We start from the raw sequence: 24,912 nt of genomic DNA, 5'->3' as shown, positions 1-24,912 counted from the left end.
AAATTCACATATTCTCGATTTCTTCCTAGTCAGCTTTACCTCGATTCTATGTTCTTACTCAACATCTCACTTGACTTCTTCACATTTTCGTCCTACTGATGTTTAATGTGACTGAACAAGTTATAGGTGGCACAAAAGATAGACGGTTCACACTGCAGGTGATAGCAGAGTTAAAGGAAAATTTTAGGCCTCTTGTGGAGGGGGAAGGGGGGGGGGGACACGTTACAGGAAATACTGACTGAATCCACAAACAGCGTCACCAACACAACTTGCAACATTTAGCTTCACTGCACAATTATACATTTATGAAACAACTACTGCTAGGTTGGGGCAGCAATTTAAAAACAGGACATTCGACGCGAAGTGTTCTGGACCGAGGCAATACGTGAAATATGTGATGAACGAGCCCAGCTGCCACATCATCTTGTGACGCTTCTAGCTCTGTCTTGTCTTTTTTAATATATTTCCAATGTACAGTATTAAGCAACAATATCAATCATCACTCTTTTAAATTCAAACATCAAGTCTCAAAAACTCATGCTTGGTCAGAATACAAGAAACGTCGGCCATTTCCGGCTAGTGAGCGCTTACTGGCTGGCAATTTGTTACATCACCCAATAGCCAGCGCAGCCACCACACCACACTAACACATGTAAAATGAGCTCACTTGCTGAATGTGTGGAGTGGTGAGGGGTAGTGGCCCTTGAACAATGGTAGTGGCAGGTAGGGTGAAAGCATTTTGTGAAGTGCAGAAAATATACTTTTCGTGCAGCTCAAGTGCCATGGCAGAGATGTCACACAGAAATAGAACAATGGTTCTGCAATAGCACATTTTAAAAGACTTTTGTTTACAAATCTGATACAATACAGTTATAGCAACTGTATACACTACTCACGAATACATTTTGCACCACACACTGTAGACTGTAAAGATTCACAACAATGACAGATGGCATGAAGAGAAACTGTGGTGCTTGAGCTTTCTTTTAAATTTACACTTTACACAGCGTAGAGAAACGCACATCTCTGTTTCTCTCGTCGACAGAACCCACCCCACACATTAGATTCCGACGCCATTCACCGTACTTCACAGTTTTTGATTTAATTCACCATGTTCATCAATTTTTGCTTTTTTCTGGATGAGCACAAATGAAACCTCTTTCAAAAAACACACGTTTTGACATATAATTTGTGGTCATAGCATGTCAGAAAACAGCTCCATTACCTTGTATCCAGATACCAATTTCGATTTTTTGACAAGTTTTTACTTGCTGTTACACACCTGTGATTTTTTAAGAATTGATGAAATTAATTACCACAAATTCCTGTATAAACATTGCACTGTACATTAAATTTCCTTCTTTTTCGCAGATTTTATACAATGTATTGGAGAGGATTATGAATTTTAATCACATACACCAATTACATACATTTTTGCTCGTATTTGGGAGGTTTCAATGGTTTCCTCAACACTGCATTTTTCTCGATTTTGCATTTTTTAAGTCTGAACTGCACAATAACATAAAATAGGGGTTTCACTGTATTGTGAGCTGCACAAACAGCATCATAAAGAGGGATGGGAGTTACAGAAAAATTGGGATAAAAGCACAAACACCCATGTTAAAGTATTTAACCCATAGACAAGTGAACAATACATAACTGTAAATTTTCAACAAAGAATTAAATCCAACAAGGAAACCCCAGTACAATATAGATTATAAAAAAAGTGCTATCGGATGCAGGTGCACTAACTTTACTAACTTTCACAGACAGAGCAGTCAACATACTGCAAATAAGGTGAAAATACAACTGGACATAACTACGTAAAAAAGGAAAATTCGTCATAGAAACACAGCTGAATCTAAATAGAATTCTGGCTAATCTTGAAAAGCTCTTCATTTTTATTTTATAATGAAAGACAAATTCCCAATCAAACATCTGACCTTACAGATTATACTAAGCTAGTACACATTTTAAATTTAAATGGACCACTGTAATTTAATGGGGCCTTACATCTAATATATTAAATTCCTGTTGTAAGACTAATAACATTCTTCTCGGTATAAGAATCTTTGAATGTAAAAATGATACCAAAAATGTGAAGGGGTACATAATGTAGCAAGTCGGCCCACAAAGCAGTGCTTGTGAAAAAAATGTTTTTAAAATTTTTTTGTTGTCAATTTTTCAGAACCATTTGAAAAACATTCAGCTCAAGAGGCAACTAATATCAACTGATAAGTATGCTAATCAAATTATCAACATTAATGTATTACCTCAGGATGAAATTGCACACCATACAGTCGCATTTTGTCATTAGCTATTGCTGCTGTACAAACACTTGAAGCAGCAACTATTCTAAAGCTCTCAGCCACTTTTTCTATACTATCACCATGAGTTAAGAGAACTTTTTGGACTTTTTCTAAGCCTCTGAAACAAAATAACAACTATAATACATAAAGCACTAGCATACTGGGTCCAACAATTTAAATATTCAGCCAAAATTTACTAAAATTGCATATAAAGTGAAGTTGACACACTTAAGACAAAACCACTCCCATTAGTAACAGATAAATTAATGGGAGAACAGTTATCTGCACAGCGGAAAGACAGTTCATCATTAATAAACAAGTCACTGTTGAAATAAGTCAACTCGCACAGCACCTGGGTGTGACAATTTGTAGGTACATGAAATGGAATCATTACATTGACTTAACCATAGATAAAACTGGTAGCAGACTTCATTTAATTGTTAAGAGTGTAGTAAGTCCACAAAGGGAACTGCTTACAAAACACTCGTGCGCTTCATCCTAGAATATTGCTCAAGTGGGTGGTATCTGTACCAAATAGGACTAATAGGAGATATTGAATTTATACAGAGAAGGGAAGCATGAATGGTCACAAGATTTGTTTGACCCATCGGGGAATGTCATGCAGGTGCTGAAAAAACTGAACTGGCAAGCAGTTGAAGACAGACACAGATTATCCCATGAAAGTCATGCTTAGAGTGTTCCAAAACCCGAATGTATGTCAGTAATCTAGGAATATTCCCTACAAAATTGCTCCCATAGGAATAGCAAAGACAAGTGTAGACCACCGTATTTACTCAAATCTAAGCCGCACATGAATAATGAGACTCGAAATCTAGGAAAAAAAAAATTCCTGAATCCAAGCTGCACCTGAAATTTGAGACTTGAAATTCAAGGGGAGAGAAATTAGGCCGCACCTCCAAATCGAAACAAAGTTGGTCCATTGTAATATGAGACACAATTTAGGTTGAATGAATGATGATGCAGCTACAGTAGTTTGGTTCGAGTCGTAAGCTTAGCAGTTAAGCTTTACCAGGTAGCCATTACTATGCGTCAGGCGCTCCATCCGTATTTATACGGGTACCCTTCCTTTTTCCCGTGCTTCGTCTGGTTTGAATTGATTGCTTATTTTTCTTTGATCTGATAAGTGCCGTTCTTTTTTTTATAGGTGTTTACATCACTCTAAGCTGAAAATGCATTATTGTACTGTGTCATGCATTGTTTGTCACATTCTGATAATGAGTGTTTACGGCCTGTCACCGCTCGCGACATGGCTTGCTTTTGTGCATGCTACCGCCACTTACAATTAAAAAAAGAGAGAGAGAAATCATCTCATTAGCGAAACAATGGCAAGAGACTGCTATTTGTTGTTACTTACACTGCTGCTTTCTTTGCTAATGATCAACAAGAGCTAAATAATAGACAGTGTATGATAGAAGATGTTCTGAACAAGAGTTTAACGAAAAATTTTCTCCGTTTGAAAATCTTTGCAGACGCCTCCTTAGTACATTAGATTCTGCACAGAAATTGAGAGTCATTTTAGATTTAAAAAGCTACTCAATTGCTGTGCTTCATTTCTGACTGTATCTCTATTAGGCATAAGAATAATACGGATATAAACATGACATGATATGTATATTCTTCCGCGTTTGCCGTTGTCTCACTCTAGTTTCGTAGTTTATTAGGCAGACAGGATTTAAATGAGATAGCACCAAACACGAAGGAATACATGGCAAAATGTTTATATTCGTATTCTTCTTATGGTGAAGAGAATACTGCATGTGATTCACATTTCATCAGGTTCCTATTAGCAACCATCTCTTCTCACAGGTAGGAAAAAATTCAGGACGTAGAGTTGACCATATTGACAAACATCCCAAACAGTCTTGCCAGTCGGATTTTCATAGTACACTGAAACGCTGCTACATTCGAAGATGAACAATACGGAATTTGTATTTACTTCATTGGATACTGTATGAAAATGCAATGGTTGAAACTCGTGGCGGAGAAAAAAGCTCGTCTTCCACCTTTTTTTTTTAATTCGTTTACTGACGCAGAGGTTTTGGCGCCAGTATTTATCATTGTGCCTGCAAAACATGCTTGTGTAGCGTTACATATATTCGACGGCAGAAGTTAGTTGTGGCGGCACCTACCAACATTTTTCAGAACTTCCGCTTACTTTGCACTCGATTCTAAGCCGCAGGCGGTTTTTTGGATTACAAAAACCGGAAAAAAAGTGCGGCTTAGATTCGAATACATACGGTAATTACAGAGCACACAGAGCATTTAAGCAATCATTATTTCTACACACGACACTTGAATGGAATGGAATGCAGCCCTAATAACTGGTTCAGTGGAAGTAACCTCTGCCATGCACTTCATAGTTTGCAGGGTATGGATATGGCAAATGTAAATGAGACAATCTGCATCGTCAGTCTAGGCAAGAGATTCAAGAGCGTGACTGATTTGGATATGGTGTAGTAGCGAGAGAGAGAAAACAAGAGAAGAGGCAAGCTGTAGGGAGAGGAAGTGATGGAATGAGAATTAGAATGAGGAAGAGAGAGAGAGAGAGAGAGACAGAGAGAGAGAGAGAGAGAACCAGTGTGCAGTGGAATGGAGGGGCAGGGGAGGGAGGAAAATTAGAATTTTGGGTTTGGGTGTCTAATGCATTGTGTAAGGGTGGGGGGGGGGGGGGGGGTGGTAAGGAGAGGAGCAGAAGTTTTTTCAATAGCATAAAGCTGCAGTAAGATATGGGATCTTAGGATAAGAAAAGTCTGAGTAGTGAAATTTCAGGCACTGAGAAGTTATTAACAAAAGAGGGTTAACAGCTTTGATCACTAAAAGTGATTTTCAAACAACACAGAACTTCACACAGCCAAAGACAAGGATAATTATCCCATTGCTTAAAACATGTTTGCCTCTCCAAAGATAAATTCAAAGACAATTTGAATTAATTCCTGCCCCCCTCTCCCCGTCCAATGTAATAAGATTATTCCAAAAAGGTTTGCAACAGAGCTTTTGTGAAGTTTGGAGAGCAAGAGAGGTAACCAGATAAAGTGAAGCTATGAGGGTGGGTAGTGCCTCATTCCTTGATCACTCAGTCTGTAATAATAATGCCACAAAAAGCAACATGCAGAGTTTGACTTGTTCAGCAACACAGTTTTGAATCTTTCAAGTTATTTCAAACCAGAGTACACACAGCTGCAGAATGTAAAAGCATTGTGGAGACATAGGAATTGTCTGTCACATCATTATAAACTTATCTCACAAGCATCTTTAGGACAGTGGACTTTTGTGTCAAGTGAAAACTTTACATTACACTACGAGTTAAGTACAGATGATGGTTTTGCAGGTACCAGTATTTCTCTCTTCACAGATTTCTTTTGAAAAGAAGTATGGTACAATGACATCATTGGTCACTTCAATGCATTACAGGAAGTTTATGGTAAGATGTTTTGAAATACTGAAGAACTCAACTCACTGCAGTTTCCTTCTTTCAATATTATTAATTCCTGTCTGACGTGCTGAAACTCATTTTTTAAATGCTGACATGTGGCTAGTCAAGATTTGTATTAGAATGATGCCTTAAACACAAATCAACATTCTGCTCTAGGAAGCAGCACAAATGCCTCTTCATCATAAATGCCTCTTCATATGTTGTGCCAGTAGCACATGGATATATTTAAGTTGTGGAGAATCCAAACAATGGAGTCCACAATTATTCAGAAGTTATGTAACATAATGGAGCTTCTTTGTGTAAATTATTGTTTCTCCAATGAAACTAAACAATTTCAAAACACCAGCTGTTTTGACAGTGGCATTGGGGTCAATCCTTATGAAATCACTCAATTAAAAAATAAATAAAAAAATTGACAATTTAGAATTTTGCAATTCTTTTTCATTTTATTTTACCTATCAAAATTATGTAAAATATAAAATTATACATCTTTTGGAATTTCACTTTGTAATTTTAATTTTTAAAGTTTTTGCCATGTCTGAAATGTTTAAGTGATCATACATCAAAAACTATTTGACATACAGACCTAAATTTTATAGCATTTTATTCGGCTTATTACAGGCTTTTAAATATCTTCTACTTGGCACAATTCATTAAAATGTTAAAATTTACCAAATCACACCTTTTTTTAATTTTGAAAACTTCATTTTTTTTTTTCAAACAAAAAAATTCTAACATATGTTAGTCATAAACTATTTGTTAATGTACGTGACAAATTTCACGATGGTATTAATAAGGGAACACATTGAAATAATTATATTTTACTGCAATTCCAAATGCCAACTATGCCTCGACTGCACCAAATTTGCAAGCTGGTTCATGAAACTAATAGTTAAAAGGAAATTATTGATTACTAATTAAGTACACTTCAATTTATCATTTTAAAATTTTACTTAGCCATTATTTACAAAGCCACTAAACCATAAATTAACACAAATAATCCAAGCAATAGTATGCATTTTCCATTTTATATGCCTTTTGATTTCTAATTAAGATATAGTTTATATTTTTAGAACAGATATTTATATTAACACTATAGGGGATGTCCATAATTAATCCCTAGTTTCAAAATGCTGGAGAAAGAGAACCACTGCTCAGAGGAATGACTTCAAAATTGAATAGCATATTATTGACAAAGGGAAAAATGTCATGGATGTAAGAAAACGTACGAGGTTCTACACAAATGTGGTCAGGTATAAGTGACAGATGAATCGCAATACAGTGGCTATGATTCGAATTGCACATACACCATCCATACTGTTCAACATGCCTGATTGCACAAGTTCGGCAGTCAACAGTTGTTGCACTGTTGGTTAGGTGAGCCCACACACCACGGCAAGGTCATACCACGCCGGATGGGAAAAATATGTTTTTAACTGCCCTGGAGCCAAGAACTGGATAAAAAGCAAAATGACGTCAATTTCTAATTTTTGTGAGACAGACAGAAGCCATATTCAATATGCTGTCATTTTCTGCCACAAGTTGAAATAGAGAAACAGCACATTCCACAACAGATCAGAGTGCCTGGGGGGTCACGTTACGTTCACAATGTATAGTGCAATGTATGCCTTCAATTCAGCTACATATGTAACTGGAGCACAGAACACATCTTACAAGTAACCCAATAGTCAGAAGTCACACAGATTAAGATAAGGTGATCTGGATGATCAGGCTGTGTAAAGAAATTATGGCTGATAATTCTAGCATTTCCAAAATGTCTCTACAACAGCTGCTTCACTGGCTGTGTGGAGGGTTACCATCTTGCACAAAAATGATCCCCCAAACACGTGCACAGCCCCCCCCCCCCCCCCACACACACACACACACACACGTGCAGTTGAAGGGATGGAATGATGGTGCGCAAAAGACTCTCACAGTGTTTATCAGTGACGGTATAGGTAACAGGCACCACAGGACTCGTCTCCAGAAAGAATACAGTCCTACGATAAATAATGCAACAAGCCTGCACCTTATTCACCTTTTCAGAATGATGTGGTAGCAGCTGGTGTGCATGCGGATTCTCTATTGCCTATATTCTGCAATTTTTTGTACTGACATGTACCTGGAGATGGAAATGGGCTTTGACTGACCACAGAATATTCCATGGCCATTCGCTGCCTATTTCCGTAAGAGCAAGGAATTCCAGAACGAATGACTATCTTGCTGGAGGGTCAGCTGGAAGCAACTCCTGTGCTGGTGGACTTCATATGGATAGCAGTTGCAGGACGTTTCATAGGATTTTATGCACTGTACTTGGAGACACATCAATGTTCGGCCAATTTCCCATGCACTGAATGTTTGCACCACCACTCAATTTCTCCTTCTATGCTGTAGCTACATCTTCAACAGACATTGGATCAACTGCTTTCCTCCCTTTGCCACAATGCACTTCAAATGAACCTGTCTTTTCAGATTTTGTATCATTTTTTTCCAGACCCTTAACAGATATCTGATCAACGTTTTTTTTCATATTCTTGAGTACGCAGGGCTACTGGTGCATAGTCACCACTCTTGTTAAAGAATGTTAACAACAGCATGCAATCCTTCATGGAGATATTCATGGTAGGCATTTCGGTTGCAAACTGAAGAATTGCCATGTGCTGCACATCTGTTGGTGTGCATATTCTGACACTTATAGCACCATCTATTGGTCAAATTTTCATTACACTTTTGTTGTTCCATGATGTTTCTCCCTGCATTAATAATATGCTGTTCAAATTTGACATCATTCTGAGCAGTGATTCTCTTTCTAAAATTTTGAAACTGGAATTTTAGTTATGGACACCCTATGTAATTAAACAAAAACATTCATTTCTATTGACACTAAGTCACTTCAGTAGATATGAACTGCTGAGATAAAATTAGCAAAGCACTCATGATGGGAAAAGGAGCACATTGGTGCATGCATGTAAAGAAGTGGGATATTGTATTTGTGTATTCGAACATTTGCCTTCCAATGTTTTATTATGAAATTAAGTATTTTAAATAATGACAGTGGCACATTTTTGTCACTTATTCACCTGAGGATGTTCATACAGAATGAAACAACTGCCTTAATAAATGCACCTAAAATAAAAGTCACGGTAGTTTACTTAATGTTCATATTAATCAATTGTGGAAGCACAATGTTATGAACAGTAACTTACTTCCAATTGTTTCAGTGGAATAGAGCATATATCCCATCAGTCTGTTTTCCTACAGCATAAAAAGGAGCATTCCACAATGTTTTTGGAAAGACTTTGATGTCTGTAACATTTAAGTGTGTCCAGATGCACACAATACTCTTTTGAACAGATTGTGTGCTATCAAGAGATCACAAATAAATAAAACCTACCCCTGTACATTAAATCCCACAACTGCCGCTGGAAAAATATATAGACTATCAGACAAAGAGCTGCAAAGAGCCTCACAGACTACATTGGAAAAGAAAGTGTTGTTACATCAATAATATGTCATTACTGCTTGGGAAAAGTAGGTTATGTATCTTTAAAAAAACTTTAATATATAGTCTTATACTTCAGTAAGACTTTTACTGGACCACCATTATGTCCTTCTTGTGGAAGGTGAGTAAAAAGTTACTCATTACAAAGCACTTGAACAACACATTGTTAAACAATAACAGCTGCATCACTATTTAATTAATAATACTAGTTAATACCGATGTATTTTTAAAATGAAAATATAGAAAGTAAATTATTCAGCCTTTTTTTTAGCATGTGTTGTTATGGTGTATGTTAAAATATCTTCACAGTTAACATGAAAAAGCCAAATATGAATTCAAATTTAACTCTACATGGAGGTGACAAAAGTCATGGGATAGAGATATTCACATACAGGGTAACAATAATTGAACTATATGAAATAAAATTGTCATAACTCCTGAATGGTTTGCATTACGACGTTCATACTGCATGGTTGGCTGCAGGGCATGGTGGGAATTAGTACGCACATTATTGTTTGGTTTAGCAACGAAGCCCATTTTCATTTGGATGGGTCTGTCATTAAGCAAAGTTGGCACATGTGGGGGATTGAGAATCCACATTTTGCGTTTGAGATGTCTCTTCACCCTCAACAGGTGACTGTGTGGTGTGTAATGTCCAGTCACGGAATAATTGGTGCGATATTCCTCGATGGCATGGTGACTACCAAACGGCACATGAAGGTTTTGGAGGTTGGTTTCATCCCCATTATTCAAAGTTCGTGCAAGATGGAACTAACCCCATCAAAGCAGGAGAGTGTTTGATGTTCTGGAGAAGTACTTTCGGGACTGCATTCTGTCTCTGGGGTATGCAGAGGCCACTGGCATGGGCCTCAACTGGCCGCCATATTCTCTGTATCTGGAAACAAGCGACTCCTTTTTGTGGGAGCTATATTAAAGACAAGATGTGCAGCAGTAATTCCAAAATCATTGCTGGGCTGAAAACAGCCATTCAGGAGGTCATTAACAGCATTGGTGTTCTGACATTTTAGCAGATCATATAGAATTTTGCTATTAATCTGTGCCATATCATCACCAATGATGGCAGGTATATCAAACATGTCATAACTTACATCCGAATACTTGTTGTGACGTTTACAAGTTGAATAAACTTTGTGCAAACTGAAGTTTGTAACTAATTTACATTTTTTTCTCATATAGTTCAGTAATTGTCACCCTGTATATAAATGGTGGTAGTACTGTGTACACAAGGTATAAAATGGCAGTGCATTCACAGAGCTGTCATTTGTACTCAGATGATTCATGTGAAAAGGTTTTCGTTACGATTGTGGCCGAGTGATAGGAATTGACACAGTTTGAATGTGGAGTGGTAGTTGGGGCTACATGCATGCGACATTCCATTTTGGAAATAATTAGGGAATTCAGTATTCCTAGATCCACAGTGTCAACAGTGTGCCGAGAATACCATATTTCCAGCATTATCTCTCACCATGGACAACACAGTGGCTGATGGCCTTTACTTAACAACCTAGAGTACTGTGTTTGCATGGAGTTATCAGTGTTAATAGACAAGCAACACTATATGAAATAACCACATAAATCAGTGTGGGATGTACATCGAACGTATCCATTAGGACAGTGGGGGAAAATCTGGTGTTAATGGGCTATGGCAGCAGAAGACCAAAGCAAGTGCCTTTGCGAACAGCACATCAGCTGCAGCACCTCTTCTGGGCTCATGACCTTATCAGTTGGACCCCAAATGACTGGAGAACTGGGACCTTGGTCAGATGAATCCCAATTTCAGTTGGTAAGAGCCGACAGTTAAGTTCGAGTGTGGCGCAGACCCCACGAAGCCATGGACCCAAGTTGTCAACAAGGCACTGTGCAAGCTGTGTGGGCTGTGTTTACATGGAATAGACTGGGTCCCCTGGTCCAACTGAACAGATCACTGACTGGAAATCGTTATTTCAGCTATTTGGAGACTGTCTGCAGCCATTCATGGACTTCATGTTCCCAAACAACAATGGAATTTTTATGGATGGCAATGCACGTCACCGGGTGACAATTATCCATGACTGGTTTGAAGAACATTCTGGACAAGTCAAAAGAATAATATTCCCACTCAGATCGCCAGACATGAATTTCACTGGACAATGATGGGATATAATCAAGAGATCAGTTTGTGCACGAAATCCTGCACCACCAGCACTTTCGCAATTATGGTCAGCTAAGGGAGCAGCATGGTTCAATATTTCTGTGGGAGAATTCCAACGACTTGTGCAGTACATGCAATGTCGAGTTGCTACACTACGTCATGCGAAAGGAGGTCCGACACGATATTTGGGGGTATCCCATGACTTTTTTCATGTGATGAACATAATGCTGAAGGTGGCTGAGCTAAAACAACATGAAGCTTCAATGGACATTCTCAGAATACGAGCACATTGAACAAAAATATTATGTGGAGCACTTCTCAATAAATGATTGGCAGTTGCTTCATACCAATTACAACACTTCCAATCACATCGCCTAACTTTGAGTAAGAGTATATAACAAATGGAAATAAATATGGCAGCAAAGGCCACCAGTACTACGAACTACAAATTACTTTACTGAGATCACGGCTTACACGAGATCATGGCTTACACCTTACATCCATCCTAAGGATGAATTTCCATCATGGCAATTTCTCTGCAGCATAGGAGGATGAGGGTCCCCAATTCATTCATCCTACTCAAAATCAGTTTAAATCACCTATTCTTTTTGTGTGGGTAGCAGTGTGACAAGCAAACCACTTTATGTGAGAGACTACAGAATCTGAAACTCTAATTTCCCTCAAATATCACCACAATCCTAGCATCAGAAAATACAGTCCACACAATCATCAGGGACTTTAAAACAGAACTTAAGCTGCATATGCATAATTAAACATCCATTCTTGCTGACATCATCTGTATCTTCCCACAGACTGATATACCATCTTATGAAATTCTTCATATAACCACAAGACTAGGTGGCAATTTCACTGCAGAACAAATTAGAATATCTTAACTATTTTCTCAGTGACCTAAAAGAATTTTCTTTGCTGCCAGTTATCAAGAGGTGCTACAATGATTTGTTATCTATTATTAGGTGCTCAGTAGGTTCTCATACAGCTTTCTCTGTATCACCTGTACAATAAAGAAGTTTGTGGTATGTATGCAAAATGCCTAGACTTAAAACTAAATAAAATGTTTCAAACTTTTCTGTCTTTACAGGAGCATCACTGTGTGTTTCCAGTTTCAGTTTGATAAAAGCAAAATCTGGGACAAAATCAAAAATGAAATAACTATAAAGAAGCATAGGAACCGTTAGGCAAGGCATAGTACTTTAAGGCGTGCAGATTACTTTAAATTTGATTTTGCAGTCCGGAACAACTCAAATTTTGGCATATTATGAAATACAGTTAACAGCAGGAAGACAATTACCAATACGCCAGTGGCAACTCTTTTGACTTGTCATATTATAGGTTTTTATTTTGGCTTCCATAGCTCTTTATCAGGTAAAGACTAAATTTCTTAAATTTAATTAAAATTACATTTTTAATCATGCCCCTATAACACAGAGGATTGTCTGACACTACCACGGGCAAGTTCATGAGACACCTATATTCTGGCCTGGGTAAAAGAAGACTGAACTCTTGACAACAAAATTAATAATAGCAAGCCACACTGCACAACCCAACATTCGAACTAACGAAACTTCAGGAAACAAAAATGAAATGTGCTTCAAAACATGTATTGGCGAAAAAAAACTTAACAACATTTTTTCACAGGTGGCAGAGGTTTTTTAAAACTAAATTTAATTCACAAACAGACTAAAAAAAAGAAACAGGAGCTTCTTGCTTCAGCATGATAGCCGTTTTCAGACGAGGAAAAAAATTCCTTGAATACAATAATTATTAGAGTTTATAAGAGAAGAGAAACACAAGAAACAATTATAGACTTATCGCCCTCTTCTTCATACACGACAGTTGTTAAGATTTTAATGAGGTAAAGTAAAAAGATGACTTTAGAAGGGGATCTACCACAATGGACAATTTGCAAGTTGTGATGAAATTACAGCACTGAACAATGAGTATGAATTACTTTGTGTCTGGGATTCAATCACAGGAGAGCTTTCAACTTGTTTCCAACAAAAGCAGTGTAAGTGACCTCACGTTCCCTTTCTTTCTAAGAGAAAACGAGAACCCTCTGCCCTAGTTTGGCTCGGTTCGTTATTGGCGTATACTGTTGCTTAAGTGTCATTTCTGCCGCACATACCATTAATAAAATATCATAGAAAAAGATCACTACTGAAAACATATCATTAACAGTGTTACTATGCTAACATTGTGTTTCATTCATGGTGCCATCGGCACAACTCTGCAATAGCTGCCAGATTCAGTTCCATAAGTGTGGGCCAAAGGCTTCAGACTTGTGATGACTGAACTGTAATGCAGGAACACTATGGGGAAAGTGTGCAAAAAAAGTTGTAGGTGGGTCCTTCTATACTTGTCCCTCAAGTCACCAGTTTTGTTGCTCTCTAGCACTTTACAAACACGGCAACCAATCAACTTATGTTAGTATGCTGACAAATGCATATGTAACTGCAACAGCTTCTATTAACTATCATCATCAAAGTGGGAAATCCACAATTTAAAGATGGGTCATGAAAGGGGATTCCATACTCCTGAACTATTCTATAAGGGGCATTTAAAAAGAAACGAGCCGGAGGCATAATTACTGAAACCAGTAGCTGTACTTTAGAAGTACTGACCCTGGCTGTTGAGACACTTGTACCACTGTGACACATGGCGGTGAATGGCTGTCCCATAAAATTCCCGGGGCTGCGATGTTACCCAGTTCTGCATATACAGTTGGATGTCGTCGTCCGAGGTGAATCGTTTGCCCCTCAGAGCCTTTTTAAGGGGTCCAAAAATGGTGTAATCACAGGGAAAGAGGTCCGGACTGTATGGAGGGTGGCCGAGAATCTCCCATTTGAATTTCTGCAGGAGTGCCGTGACTGTGTTGGCCATATGAGGTTTTGAATTGTCGTGCAGCAGAATGACCCCACGGGCGAGATTGCTTGGCCGTTTTGATTTGATCACTCAGCGAAAGGTGGTCAAGGTTTGCAAGTAATGCTGGGCATTCACTGTGCTGCAGGAAGTTAATCAGAAGGGGGCTGTCTTCTTCAAAAAAGAATGTCAGGATAACTTTTCCTGCATGCGTGTGGATGGCCTTGGCTTTTTTTGGTGGTGGTAACCCTAGACGCTTCCACTGGAGACTTTTTTAGTCATTTAGATTCTGGTTTGAAGTGATGATAACATGACTCATCTCCAGCCACCACTCGTGCCAGGAATGCATTCCCTTCCCGAGCATGGCGCTACAGATGACCAAGACAGTGGGCCATTCAACACGCTTCGTGGTGTGGTTGAAGACTGTGGGGCACCCACTGGGCACACACTTTGCACATGTGCAGTTGTTCCCTCGTGATGGTGTGAACACTTCTAATGCTCAATCCGACCATGGCAGCTATGGCTTTCACTGTCACTCAGCGGTCCTGGGTAATGAGTACACATTCACCAACTGGACAATGTCATAGGTTATGCAGTGTGGTGCTCCAGACCATGCATCATCGGTTAATGACACCTGTCCTTCCCTGAAGCGCTTGTGCCACGCCTTGACCCTTGCAAGGGACATGCAGTATTCAGCATACACTTGTGACATTCGTCGATGAATGTCCATTCCTCCTACTCCCTTCGCTGTCAGAAATCGAACACCTCTTTGCTCTTCTGTTAACGCCTCCATGTCACTGCTTGCAATACTACTGGCAGTGTTGGACAATAGATGCATGCTGCTGCTAGCTCTGTATAGTCACATGATGTGCATGCGTGCCCTCTAGCGACAGGCTGTGAACTTCCACAGCTTTGGTCGGAACCACCCCTCATTACACACACCATGACATCACCCTCCCAGTCACCAGTCTGTGCATTCCAGACTCCGGATGGTTTTTTTTTTTAACACCACTTATAAGCAGTCTTAAAGGGAGTTTTCAGTAATATAGTCAAACTTTTGTGAATCACCAGTAGCAAAATCATTCTGATCAGAAACATTGTGTGGATGTTTTTACACTGCTTAAATAATAAGTTATCTATAGATACTCAATGGAGTGTCACAAAAATGGCCGTCACAAATGGTTTGGCAAAAATAACTTTTCATTAGTATTCACAATTACCACAGAGCATTTTACCATAGTAACAAGTTTCCTAGTGTAATAATATTCATTATATGGTAAATTTCAATCTTGTTATGCAATACACACAAATGTGTCAAGTTTTCCCCAACACTAAAAACTACAAATCAAAGAGGCAACAGGCCAAAGTTGAAAAACCTTATTTAGTACTATCACTAACTTGAATAATAAGCATTTATTGTCGACATCAATGCTAAACTGCCCATCTTCTCTGCTATCCTTTCGAATAACTTGTCCACCAAACTCTTTGTTCATCATCTGCATTCCATAACATATTCCTGTAAAAAAGGCAAATTCAATTTACTTTATGTAAATTCAAATCTTAAATGTATTTATTAACTAGAACACTACTTACCAAGAACAGGAATTCCTATCCTAAATATGTCTGCATCATACCGAGGAGCATCTTCAGCATATACAGAGTTTGGACCACCAGATATTATGACTGCCCTGAAATCAGATGTAGATTTTACTGGCAACAAGAATTCAAAGAGCAATATTTCAATGAAATTTGACATTATCCATTTTAAGCAAGACATCTATTTGAAATACACTATTTATTCACAACTGTTTTTATCACTTTTGGTAATATATTTTAGTTGACCAGTTTCGACTCTTCATGAGTCCTCATCAGAACTGAAAATCTACAAAAGACAAAAATGCAAAATGACTATTAAATATCTACAGTTATCGAAATATCAGTAGTACTTTTTTGTTTTTCTCTCCTGAAGAATTTTAGTTCTGATGATGACTCATCTGAGTCGGAACTGGTTAATGGTAACATATCTATCACTAACATATATCTAAAAACAAAGATGATGTGACTTACCAAACGAAAGCGCTGGCAGGTCGATAGACACACAAACACAAACATACACACAAAATTCAAGCTTTTGCAACCAACGGTTGCTTCGTCAGGAAACAGGGAAGGAGAGGGAAAGACGAAAGGATGTGGGTTTTAAGGGAGAGGGTAAGGAGTCATTCCAACCCCTGGAGCGGAAAGATTTACCTTAGGGGAAAAAAGGACGTGTGTGTGTGTGTGTGTGTGTGTGTGTGTGTGTGTGTGTGTGTGTGTGTGTGTTTGTGTTTGTGTTTGTGTTTTTGTGTGCGCGCGCGCGAGTGAGTGAGTGTATACCCGTCCTTTTTTTGTTCGCCTAAGGTAAGTCTTTCCGCTCCCGGGATTGGAATGACTCCTTACCCTCTCCCTTAAAACCCACATCCTTTCGTCTTTCCCTCTCCATCCCTCTTTCCTGATGAAGCAACCGTTGATTGTGAAAGCTTGAATTTTGTGTGTATGTTTGTGTTTGTTTGTGTGTCTATCAACCTGCCAGCGCTTTCGTTTGGTAAGTCACATAATCTTTGTTTTTAGATATATTTTTCCCACGTGGAATGTTTTCCTCTATTATATTCATAATGATATTAACACATTTGTGAGCAAAAGAGGGGTATTTCAGAAATATCAAGAAGAATTATAAGTTTTCTTATTGTTTAACAGAAGCAAATATCATAAAATGTTACACAAATCACATCCAGACAAAAGTGCAATGTGTCCTTCATAATATGAACTTTCATGGATGGTAGGGAGGACTGATAGGTGTTGGTGAAAACCCACTACACAGCAACTATACTTGAATCAGAATAATGCAAAATGAGTGCTGTCCAGCTGTTTATGGTGCTGTTACCATAGCTCCAACCTGAGAATGATTTTGGTTATGCATCCTGTTCCATTCAACACTGTCAAATCAGGTCCCGAGTTCGAGTCTTGGTCCGGCACACAGTTTTAATCTGCCAGGAAGTTTCACTGTTAAATCACTTTCCAACTGCAAGCAGAAGCTGCAGATGATGCTTTCAGCTGGTAAGTTAACAGGTGCTAACCATTTTTGTCGTGTGCTTTGTTCCTCAGAGTGGCGAGTTTACTCTGTGCTACAGAATGTCTCAAGCTTGCAGCAGGAGTGAGCAGAAAAGTATGGTTACGGAATGAAGTTTCAGTGATATGCTCAAGTTTTAAATGGTCAGACACATTAGTTTGTGCGCTCAGTGTGCAAATATTTTGAGGAGATACAATGGCATGGCTGTACTGCCTTGTACTGCCTCCAACGAAGGTAATCAAAAGAACTCCACATGCCTTGAAGATAGAAACATGTCATGAATGTTTGTGACAATAAAAACTGCACAGAACAATAAGGGGCTGTTTCGTCCACGGTACAGACACCTGGCAAAAGCAGGAAGACAGGACAATGACTAATGAAATGGACTCGCTGTTTGTCATCACGTGTGTAGATATTACAAGAGAAAAGAATATACAACCATAAAAAACTGAGTTATACTTCATGAGGTAGAATTCAGTGGCAGCAAGATTTATTTATTAATAACTGTCAGAGCCCTTGGTCCCAGGCACAAAAAAAATAATGGACACAATACTGTAATGGAGTGAAGCGATATCGTAGCATGGCACTGTCAATTTTTAAGTGAAATTGTTAAGCAACCATTTAAAGAAATTGTGTGGCTTGAAGAAACATGGATAAATGTTGTACATTCTGTAAAAAAAAGACTGGACAGACGGCAGTATATGTGGAAGTGCTGCTTCCCTTGGAAAACGACACAAAGCATTACTGTCTTGCAAGCTGGTTTGTGTTTCAGGTTTTCTGTGAGTGGTGACTATCCTACTTCCATAAATCTTGTTAACGGATACCCCTCCGCACAAATATGACATACTGTATGTACAATGAAGTGATTGGTAGTTACTTAAGGAATTTATATTATTTTAATGTTGTTAGTTATTGTAGTCTCATGAAGGAAACACCCATTTGAGCACCCCTTTCATATCCAATAGGCCAACTAAACATGAAGCATACAGATAATTGTAAAAGATAGTGCACACCCAGTTACTTCTGTCAAGATATACAAATAACAGGAAAACGGTGTTATTTTATAAGCAAGAAGGATATTATAATCCTTTATACTGCATGTCAACAGGGTGTGTGAGAAGATAGTACATAACCGCACACCTGTTGCTGCTAGAGCCACACTACACACACACACACACCAGCAAACGTCACCCCCTTCCACGTTCAGTTGTGCTTAATCACTTTGTAATTCTCATCCAGGTATAGAACTTCTATGCGGATGATGCCATGTATGATGGGCACATTTGTCACCAAATAAGAAGAGAATATCAACTGAAATTTCAAATTAAGTTCATGAGCAACAAGATATGTTTGGTATCAAATAATATTATTTAACATTTCTGCTAGTTAACAAAAATGAAGATTGCAAAATTGTGACTATAAACTAAAGTTTGTAAGCAAATACCATTTCATTTGGTCTTTCAAAATAGACAATTGAAATGAAATGTCGTGTGACGAGGGCCTCCCGTCGGGTAGACTGTTCACCTGGTCTTTCGATTTGACGCCACTTCGGCGACTTGCACGTCGATGGGGACGAAATGATGATGATGACAACGACAACACAACACCCAGTCCCTGAGTGGAGAAAATCTCCGACCCAGCCGGGAATCAAACCCGGGCCCTCTGGATTGACAGTCTGTCGTGCTGACCACTCAGCTACCGGGGGCGGACAAAATAGACAATTCATACACCCACATCATTATTTACATAAGAGAACCACTGACGTCAAAAAGAGACTAATATACAAAGTTAGCAGCCATTTTATTCATTGCCACTCGCTTGCTTCTACTTTTCCTTCAAGAACTCAAGAACTTACTCGAAATAAAGGCATCACAATCTTGTTTATGGCACTTGGCCTATGTGAGCAATTAAAAATTCTGATAATGCAGCCATTCTTACAGCTGTGTATTTTAAGGAGTATATTTTTCAGTTATGCAACTTCAGGAACTACATGGCTGAATGATTGTGAAAATAAATAATTGTATTTTGATTATATCTGCATTATTTCTATGTTACATTTCTTGATAGTTACTCTAATTTTTCACCCTTTTAACAATATGCTCTAAGTTAATATTACTTGTATCCTTTTTCTTTCAGTGTGAATGCTGGTGTGTCCAATGGCAATATTTCACTCTCAACACAAAGTTCTCGCACTTTACGATCTATCACTTTTCCATATTGTGCTCCTGCATCCAAAATAGCAACACGTTCTTGATTATGGGTCCCATTGGCACGGTAGTGCCCCTCTGGACTTGTGTTGTGCATTTCACTTGATGTCCAGCAGCACTGTGGAAAAATTCAAAGCCATTAGTCCCAGGAAACAAAACACTGAAAATTGGTTGCAAAATAATGACAAAAGGTTCTTTCATTGCCACTCAATTAAGCTAGATTCAATTAAAAATGAGATTCAAAGTAACAACAGAGGTACATGTCAGAATCATTCAATTTAGTTAAAGTCATCTTTCCTGCTACGCATGTGAATAGGAAAGCACAACAATAGAACTAAACACATTAGAAAACTGTATTTTAAAATTAAGAAACTACAACTCTGAAGAATAATGTTTCCTCTGAAATCTTACATGCAAACACACTTCATTCTTCCTAAGACTGCAGTTGGCAGGTAAACTGATCATGAAATAGTGCTTGACTCCAAGCCACACTATTTTATAAAAATTATTTTACACACACATACATACTCACAAATTGCATTAGCTAGGGCTGTTTTATAAAATTTGTATCTAACACCACTGCCTACACACACTGCCATCAGGCCTACTGAGTGCCAAGCACTTGCTGTGTGTGTGCGCACACACTGAACTATATTTAGACCAATGAAGGAAGGGAGGGGGTGGAGGGGGAGGGAGGGGTGGAGGGGGAGGGAGGGGGAGAGGGGGGAGAGGGGGGAGAGGGGGGAGGGGGTGGAGAGGGGGAGAGGGAGAGAGAGAGGGAGAGAGAGAGAGAGAGAGAGAGAGAGAGAGAGAGAGGTGCTGTCTTTGGTACAGCTGAGCCCCATGTTTTCTCCATGTGGTGGTGGGATGGGGTCAAATGTCAAATTAGTGCGTTTATTGTTTCTATACAATTGGTAGCTTCAAGTGACTAATGTTGTCTTCATTCCAAAACATGTTCATAGTGTTATGTTACATAAAAGCCATTATATCATTGTTATTGTTTAGTAGGAAGATTCATTTGCAGCTGCATTCCCCTTCTCTAAGTGAAGCCCAACAATTATACTGTATAAATTTACTGTCTATATTAAACCAGATTGCAACCTATTCCCACTTACTTCGACTACCTCATGATGTTTCACATGATTGAGAGCCACAAAACTACTCAGGTACAATGTCACTGGTATAATTAATTCACATCACTATGAAACTGTTGCAAATGCAGGCAAACCTGTAGAACACCAAAAGGCAAGAACCAACAGATGACCCTCATCAGAACCAACTGTAACTCACTCCCCACAAATCAGTGGAAAGACCCATTAATGTTTGATTATAGCAAAGAAGATCACTGAAAATAGTTACAATCATTAGCAACTGGGATTGTGTATCCAGAAAAGTGTAAGATGAAATGATTGCATGACTAGTAGTAAAAAAGGCATAAGCCAGATCTGTTGCAAGAACCAAAACAAAATGTGATTCATCCTGGAAGGAGGCAGCTTTCTACACTAGATCTACCAGTGTACATCATCAGCTGGGGACCTCTATCGAGTAAGATAAATTGAAGAGTTAAAAATATTTGCACACAAATCACATCCCACACATACAGAAGCTCTAGCTCTTTCAGTCAAGGTCTCACTTACAGAAACAATATGAAATAATTTTAGGTAAGACCATAACTACAGGGTCAAAAACTATGAACTTTGAAGCCTACAGCTGCTAAATTAGCTTTAGAAACTTTTGGTGGATGTAATATGCCACAGACTAATAACCTTCCACCACTTTCTGTGCTGCAACTACCTTCCTTTCAGTGACCACTGACTGTTGTTGTCACAGATCATCTTGGAGGCGCACTTTAATCCTCAGAAGCTCATGCACACGGTACAAAGAAATGTGGATAATTTTCTCCAAGCACTCCTGATATTTCTCAAAATCAATTATCCCCTTTCCACACTGAAGAGAAATTGTGCTGCTGGGCTGCTTTCCACAATTTTTCTTCTACTGGGACACATTAGACAGCAAATGATCAGGAGCTGTATTATAACAAATGAACTTCAGCTTGAGGCTACAACGTATATATAGGGTGCCTGAGAAGAAACAGTCAATATTCAGGGATTTGACAGGAACAATCATTCAAACCAAAGTGTGCTCTAAAATGCACACCTAAGGAACTATGAGTACTTTCTCAGTAAAAAAGACATGTTACACAGTAACGAGGATGAACAAGTCCTCACAGCACCTAAGGTATGCATTTTAGAGTCCATGTTTACTAGACTTCTATGCTCTGTATGATGGTTTCTATCATATCCCTGCATACTGACCATTCCTCCTGGAACACCCTCTATAGACAGAACTAAACAAACCTAAATTACGATCATCCATATGGGGATCTAACTGCCAAACATTCCCTCCCTTCACATTTAATATTAAAAATTACCAATGTTATCCGCTTTGTCGTAATTAGTAAAATTTGCTTCAGCCACAATTTTTTATTCTCATACAATGCATTTCAAAACATAGCACACATTTATATGTTTTGGTCATTTCTGTATCCATTGAAAAAACATCCTTCCATTGCTACTACTTTTCACATCAATTTAAAATGTACACTGAAGATATCTTAATGTATGGCTGATAGTAAACTTAATGCGAAGAATTACAACTAGATTCTTAAGACTCTTTAGATGCACAACACTTAAACATGAGTGGATTTTTTTCAGTAGCGATGACCTGTATCACAGATAAATTGCACAACAAACTGCTGCCATGCTTTTTCTGTTGCTGTTTGTTTAGAATCATACTTTTACTGTCAGCTTGTTCCAAAGAGATTTCATTTTGTAAACAGTCTTTTGTGCTTTTGTCTTGTTTCAAAATATCCCCAAGAAACTGCTAAACCACTGATAGTTCTTTTTTTCACTAAACTTCTCTTTATATTTTTAGAAAGTGTATATACATTTTTGTGTCTCCCAAAAAATTGGAGTTCTTACTTCTTGAGTGTTAAATTCTGAAGGTATTCTTGTACCGTTTGTGATATCGAATGCCACAAATACATAACTGCTAACTAATGTAAATTATTCCAATGAAATGCACCGAAGTGTGATTGGAAATGTGAAAGTTTTTACTTGTTTTGCTGATGTAATAGGCAGGGCAGCATTGCAACACTCTCTAAATATGCTATTGTTTACTTGGGCAGTAGCTGTAACCCGTGATCTAGGAAGTAGCATCTTTGATCAATAATCAAAATGTCTCGGGTCCTCAATTCGTCCCAGCCAAAGCTTAAATTTTGAATAAAATCATCAGCAAAAGGTGGAAAAGGACTTTCGGCATGAAGAGCCACCCTCATTCTGCCCATGGTCTTGTCAAAGAGAGTGGGTGTGCGGACAGAGTTTCAGGTCAACTTCTTGCCACTGGGGTGGGAAACTGATGCTAAAAGGTGGAAGAATCACCAATGATCAACAGCATGAAGATGCGGAAGGTAATACAAACTACTGCATTAAAAGAACAAAATTTGCATCCACAGGACATGTGACGGTCTCGACGCTAGCAAAAAAATCCACATTAGTCACCCATTTGGATCTCTGAGGGTAACTGCCAAGGAGGAGTGACCACAAGAACATGACTGAGTAGCCGGCAAATGAGTCAGCGCATGGAATGTCAATGGTGAGTAGCTAGAAAATCTGAAATGGGATACGCAAAGGCTCAATCTAGATATAGTGGGGGCCACTGAAGTGAAATGGAAAGATAAGGCACAGTAAATGCTACAACAGGAATAGGATTCATTGTGAACAGGACAGTAGGGCAGAGAGTGAGCTACTGTGAACAGTATTATTCTCCTCAGACTCAGCAGGAAACCAATGTCAACAACAATGGTTCAGGTATACATGCCGACATCACAAGCAGAAGATGAAGAAATAGAGAACATGTATGACAATATCTAATGCATAATCCACTACATAAAGGGAGATAAAAATCTAATAAACTTGGATGACGAACATGGTGATATGAGAAGGAAAAGAGGTGGTGCTATACTAGGAAAATGCCTGGAGACATGGGTAGATTTCAGATGGATTATATCATGGTCAGATAGAAAAATCTAAACAGATACTGACACTACACGGGCTGCAATAACAAATACTACAGTGGGCAGTTCGATTGAAGAGGAATGGACACCTATAAAATGACAATCACTTAAGTTGGACATTCAAATGTAGGTTCAAGAAAGATACTGGCAAAAAAACCTTGGGTAACAGAAGAATTACTCTGAGGCACCTTTCAGTGTACCTCATACAGGGGAACCACCCTCATCGCAGGGAGGGTGACAGGTTTTGTTGCATTCATGATGTTCCAGGCAGAGTGTCAACTTGGAGGCTGGCCATCTGGCCTTGCCCTTTCATTCTGTGTATGGTAGGTGACCATTCATGCGGCAGGGTCCAAGCACATGATGGGGACAGAAGTTTGCTAGGTATCAGGAGCTTAAGTGTTAGGCATGTTATGAAGCCCCTTAAGGAAATAGCATTATGGGCTGGAAAGAAGTCCAATGTGTGCTCAGTACATCTACCAAAAGGCCCCATCTGAAACGTGGAGAAGGCCTTGCCTACGGCTCTTGAAGGCGCAGGGTGCAGTCTTCCGCAAGTTGTGACTTATGTCGGCACCAATGACATCTGTTGCTTTGGTTCTGAGGCCTCACTCAAGTGGAAAAAGCCGAGCTTACAATCTGTAGCGTTGTATCAGGGTTGATTGGGAACCCAAAACAGAAAGCTCTGAAATATTTAGCAATGCATGGAACATAGTTGTCTTGTTATCTGCTAAAATATATGTACATCCTACCTAAACAGGATTCTGCCTGTTTATCACAAAACAAAATGCACTCAGTTAAAATTTGGCCTACAGTGTTTCGCAATTCGAATATAATGAATTTCACTGGAATGTAAAAGCTTTAAGTCCACAAATCAGCACGGATTTATAAAGTCTCACTTGTGCGAAATTCAGCTTGTCCTTTTCTCACATATCCTGGGAACCATGGATGAAGGGCAACAGGCAGGTTCTGTATTCCTAGAATTGAAGAAAGCATTTGATACAATGCCCCACTGCAGACTAACAGAGGTCTTAGCATACAGATTATGTTTCCTGACCGGCAAGTGGCTCAAATGCTTAATAAGTAATACAACCCAGAACATTGACTTCAATGGTGAATGTTCATCAGAGACTAGGGTATCTCCAGGAGTGACAAAAGAAAGTGTTGTAGGACCGCTTTTTATTTGCTGTATACATAAATGATTGAATGGACAGCACGAGCAGCAGTGTGTGG

At 38.8% G+C, this 24,912-nt stretch overlaps 1 protein-coding gene across 9 annotated transcripts in view; it reads right to left on the bottom strand.

Moving 5' to 3' along the window:
* The window catches only part of LOC126457297 (GMP synthase [glutamine-hydrolyzing]), a 178,771-nt gene that overhangs the window by 119,404 nt on the left and 34,455 nt on the right, over positions 1-24,912 (bottom strand). For 6 of the 9 annotated variants that reach the window (XM_050093475.1, XM_050093474.1, XM_050093476.1 and 3 more), the window contains 4 exons: positions 19,520-19,728; positions 15,891-15,985; positions 15,696-15,813; positions 2,274-2,427 (listed from right to left, as the gene is read on the bottom strand). In XM_050093475.1, coding sequence (XP_049949432.1) covers positions 2,274-2,427; positions 15,696-15,813; positions 15,891-15,985; positions 19,520-19,707 — 555 coding nt within the window. In that variant the 5' untranslated portion in view covers positions 19,708-19,728. Of the gene's footprint in view, positions 1-2,273; positions 2,428-15,695; positions 15,814-15,890; positions 15,986-19,519; positions 19,729-20,021; positions 20,050-20,138; positions 20,242-24,912 lie in introns of those variants that run through there. The other 3 variants (XM_050093473.1, XM_050093478.1, XM_050093477.1) reach the window with 3 other exon arrangements.

This window comes from Schistocerca serialis, chromosome 2 (genome assembly GCF_023864345.2).
Source record: "Schistocerca serialis cubense isolate TAMUIC-IGC-003099 chromosome 2, iqSchSeri2.2, whole genome shotgun sequence".
Classification (NCBI taxonomy): Eukaryota; Metazoa; Arthropoda; class Insecta; order Orthoptera; family Acrididae; genus Schistocerca; species Schistocerca serialis.
Note: the sequence above shows the minus strand (reverse complement) of the source record. Positions and strands in the feature narration are given on the sequence as shown.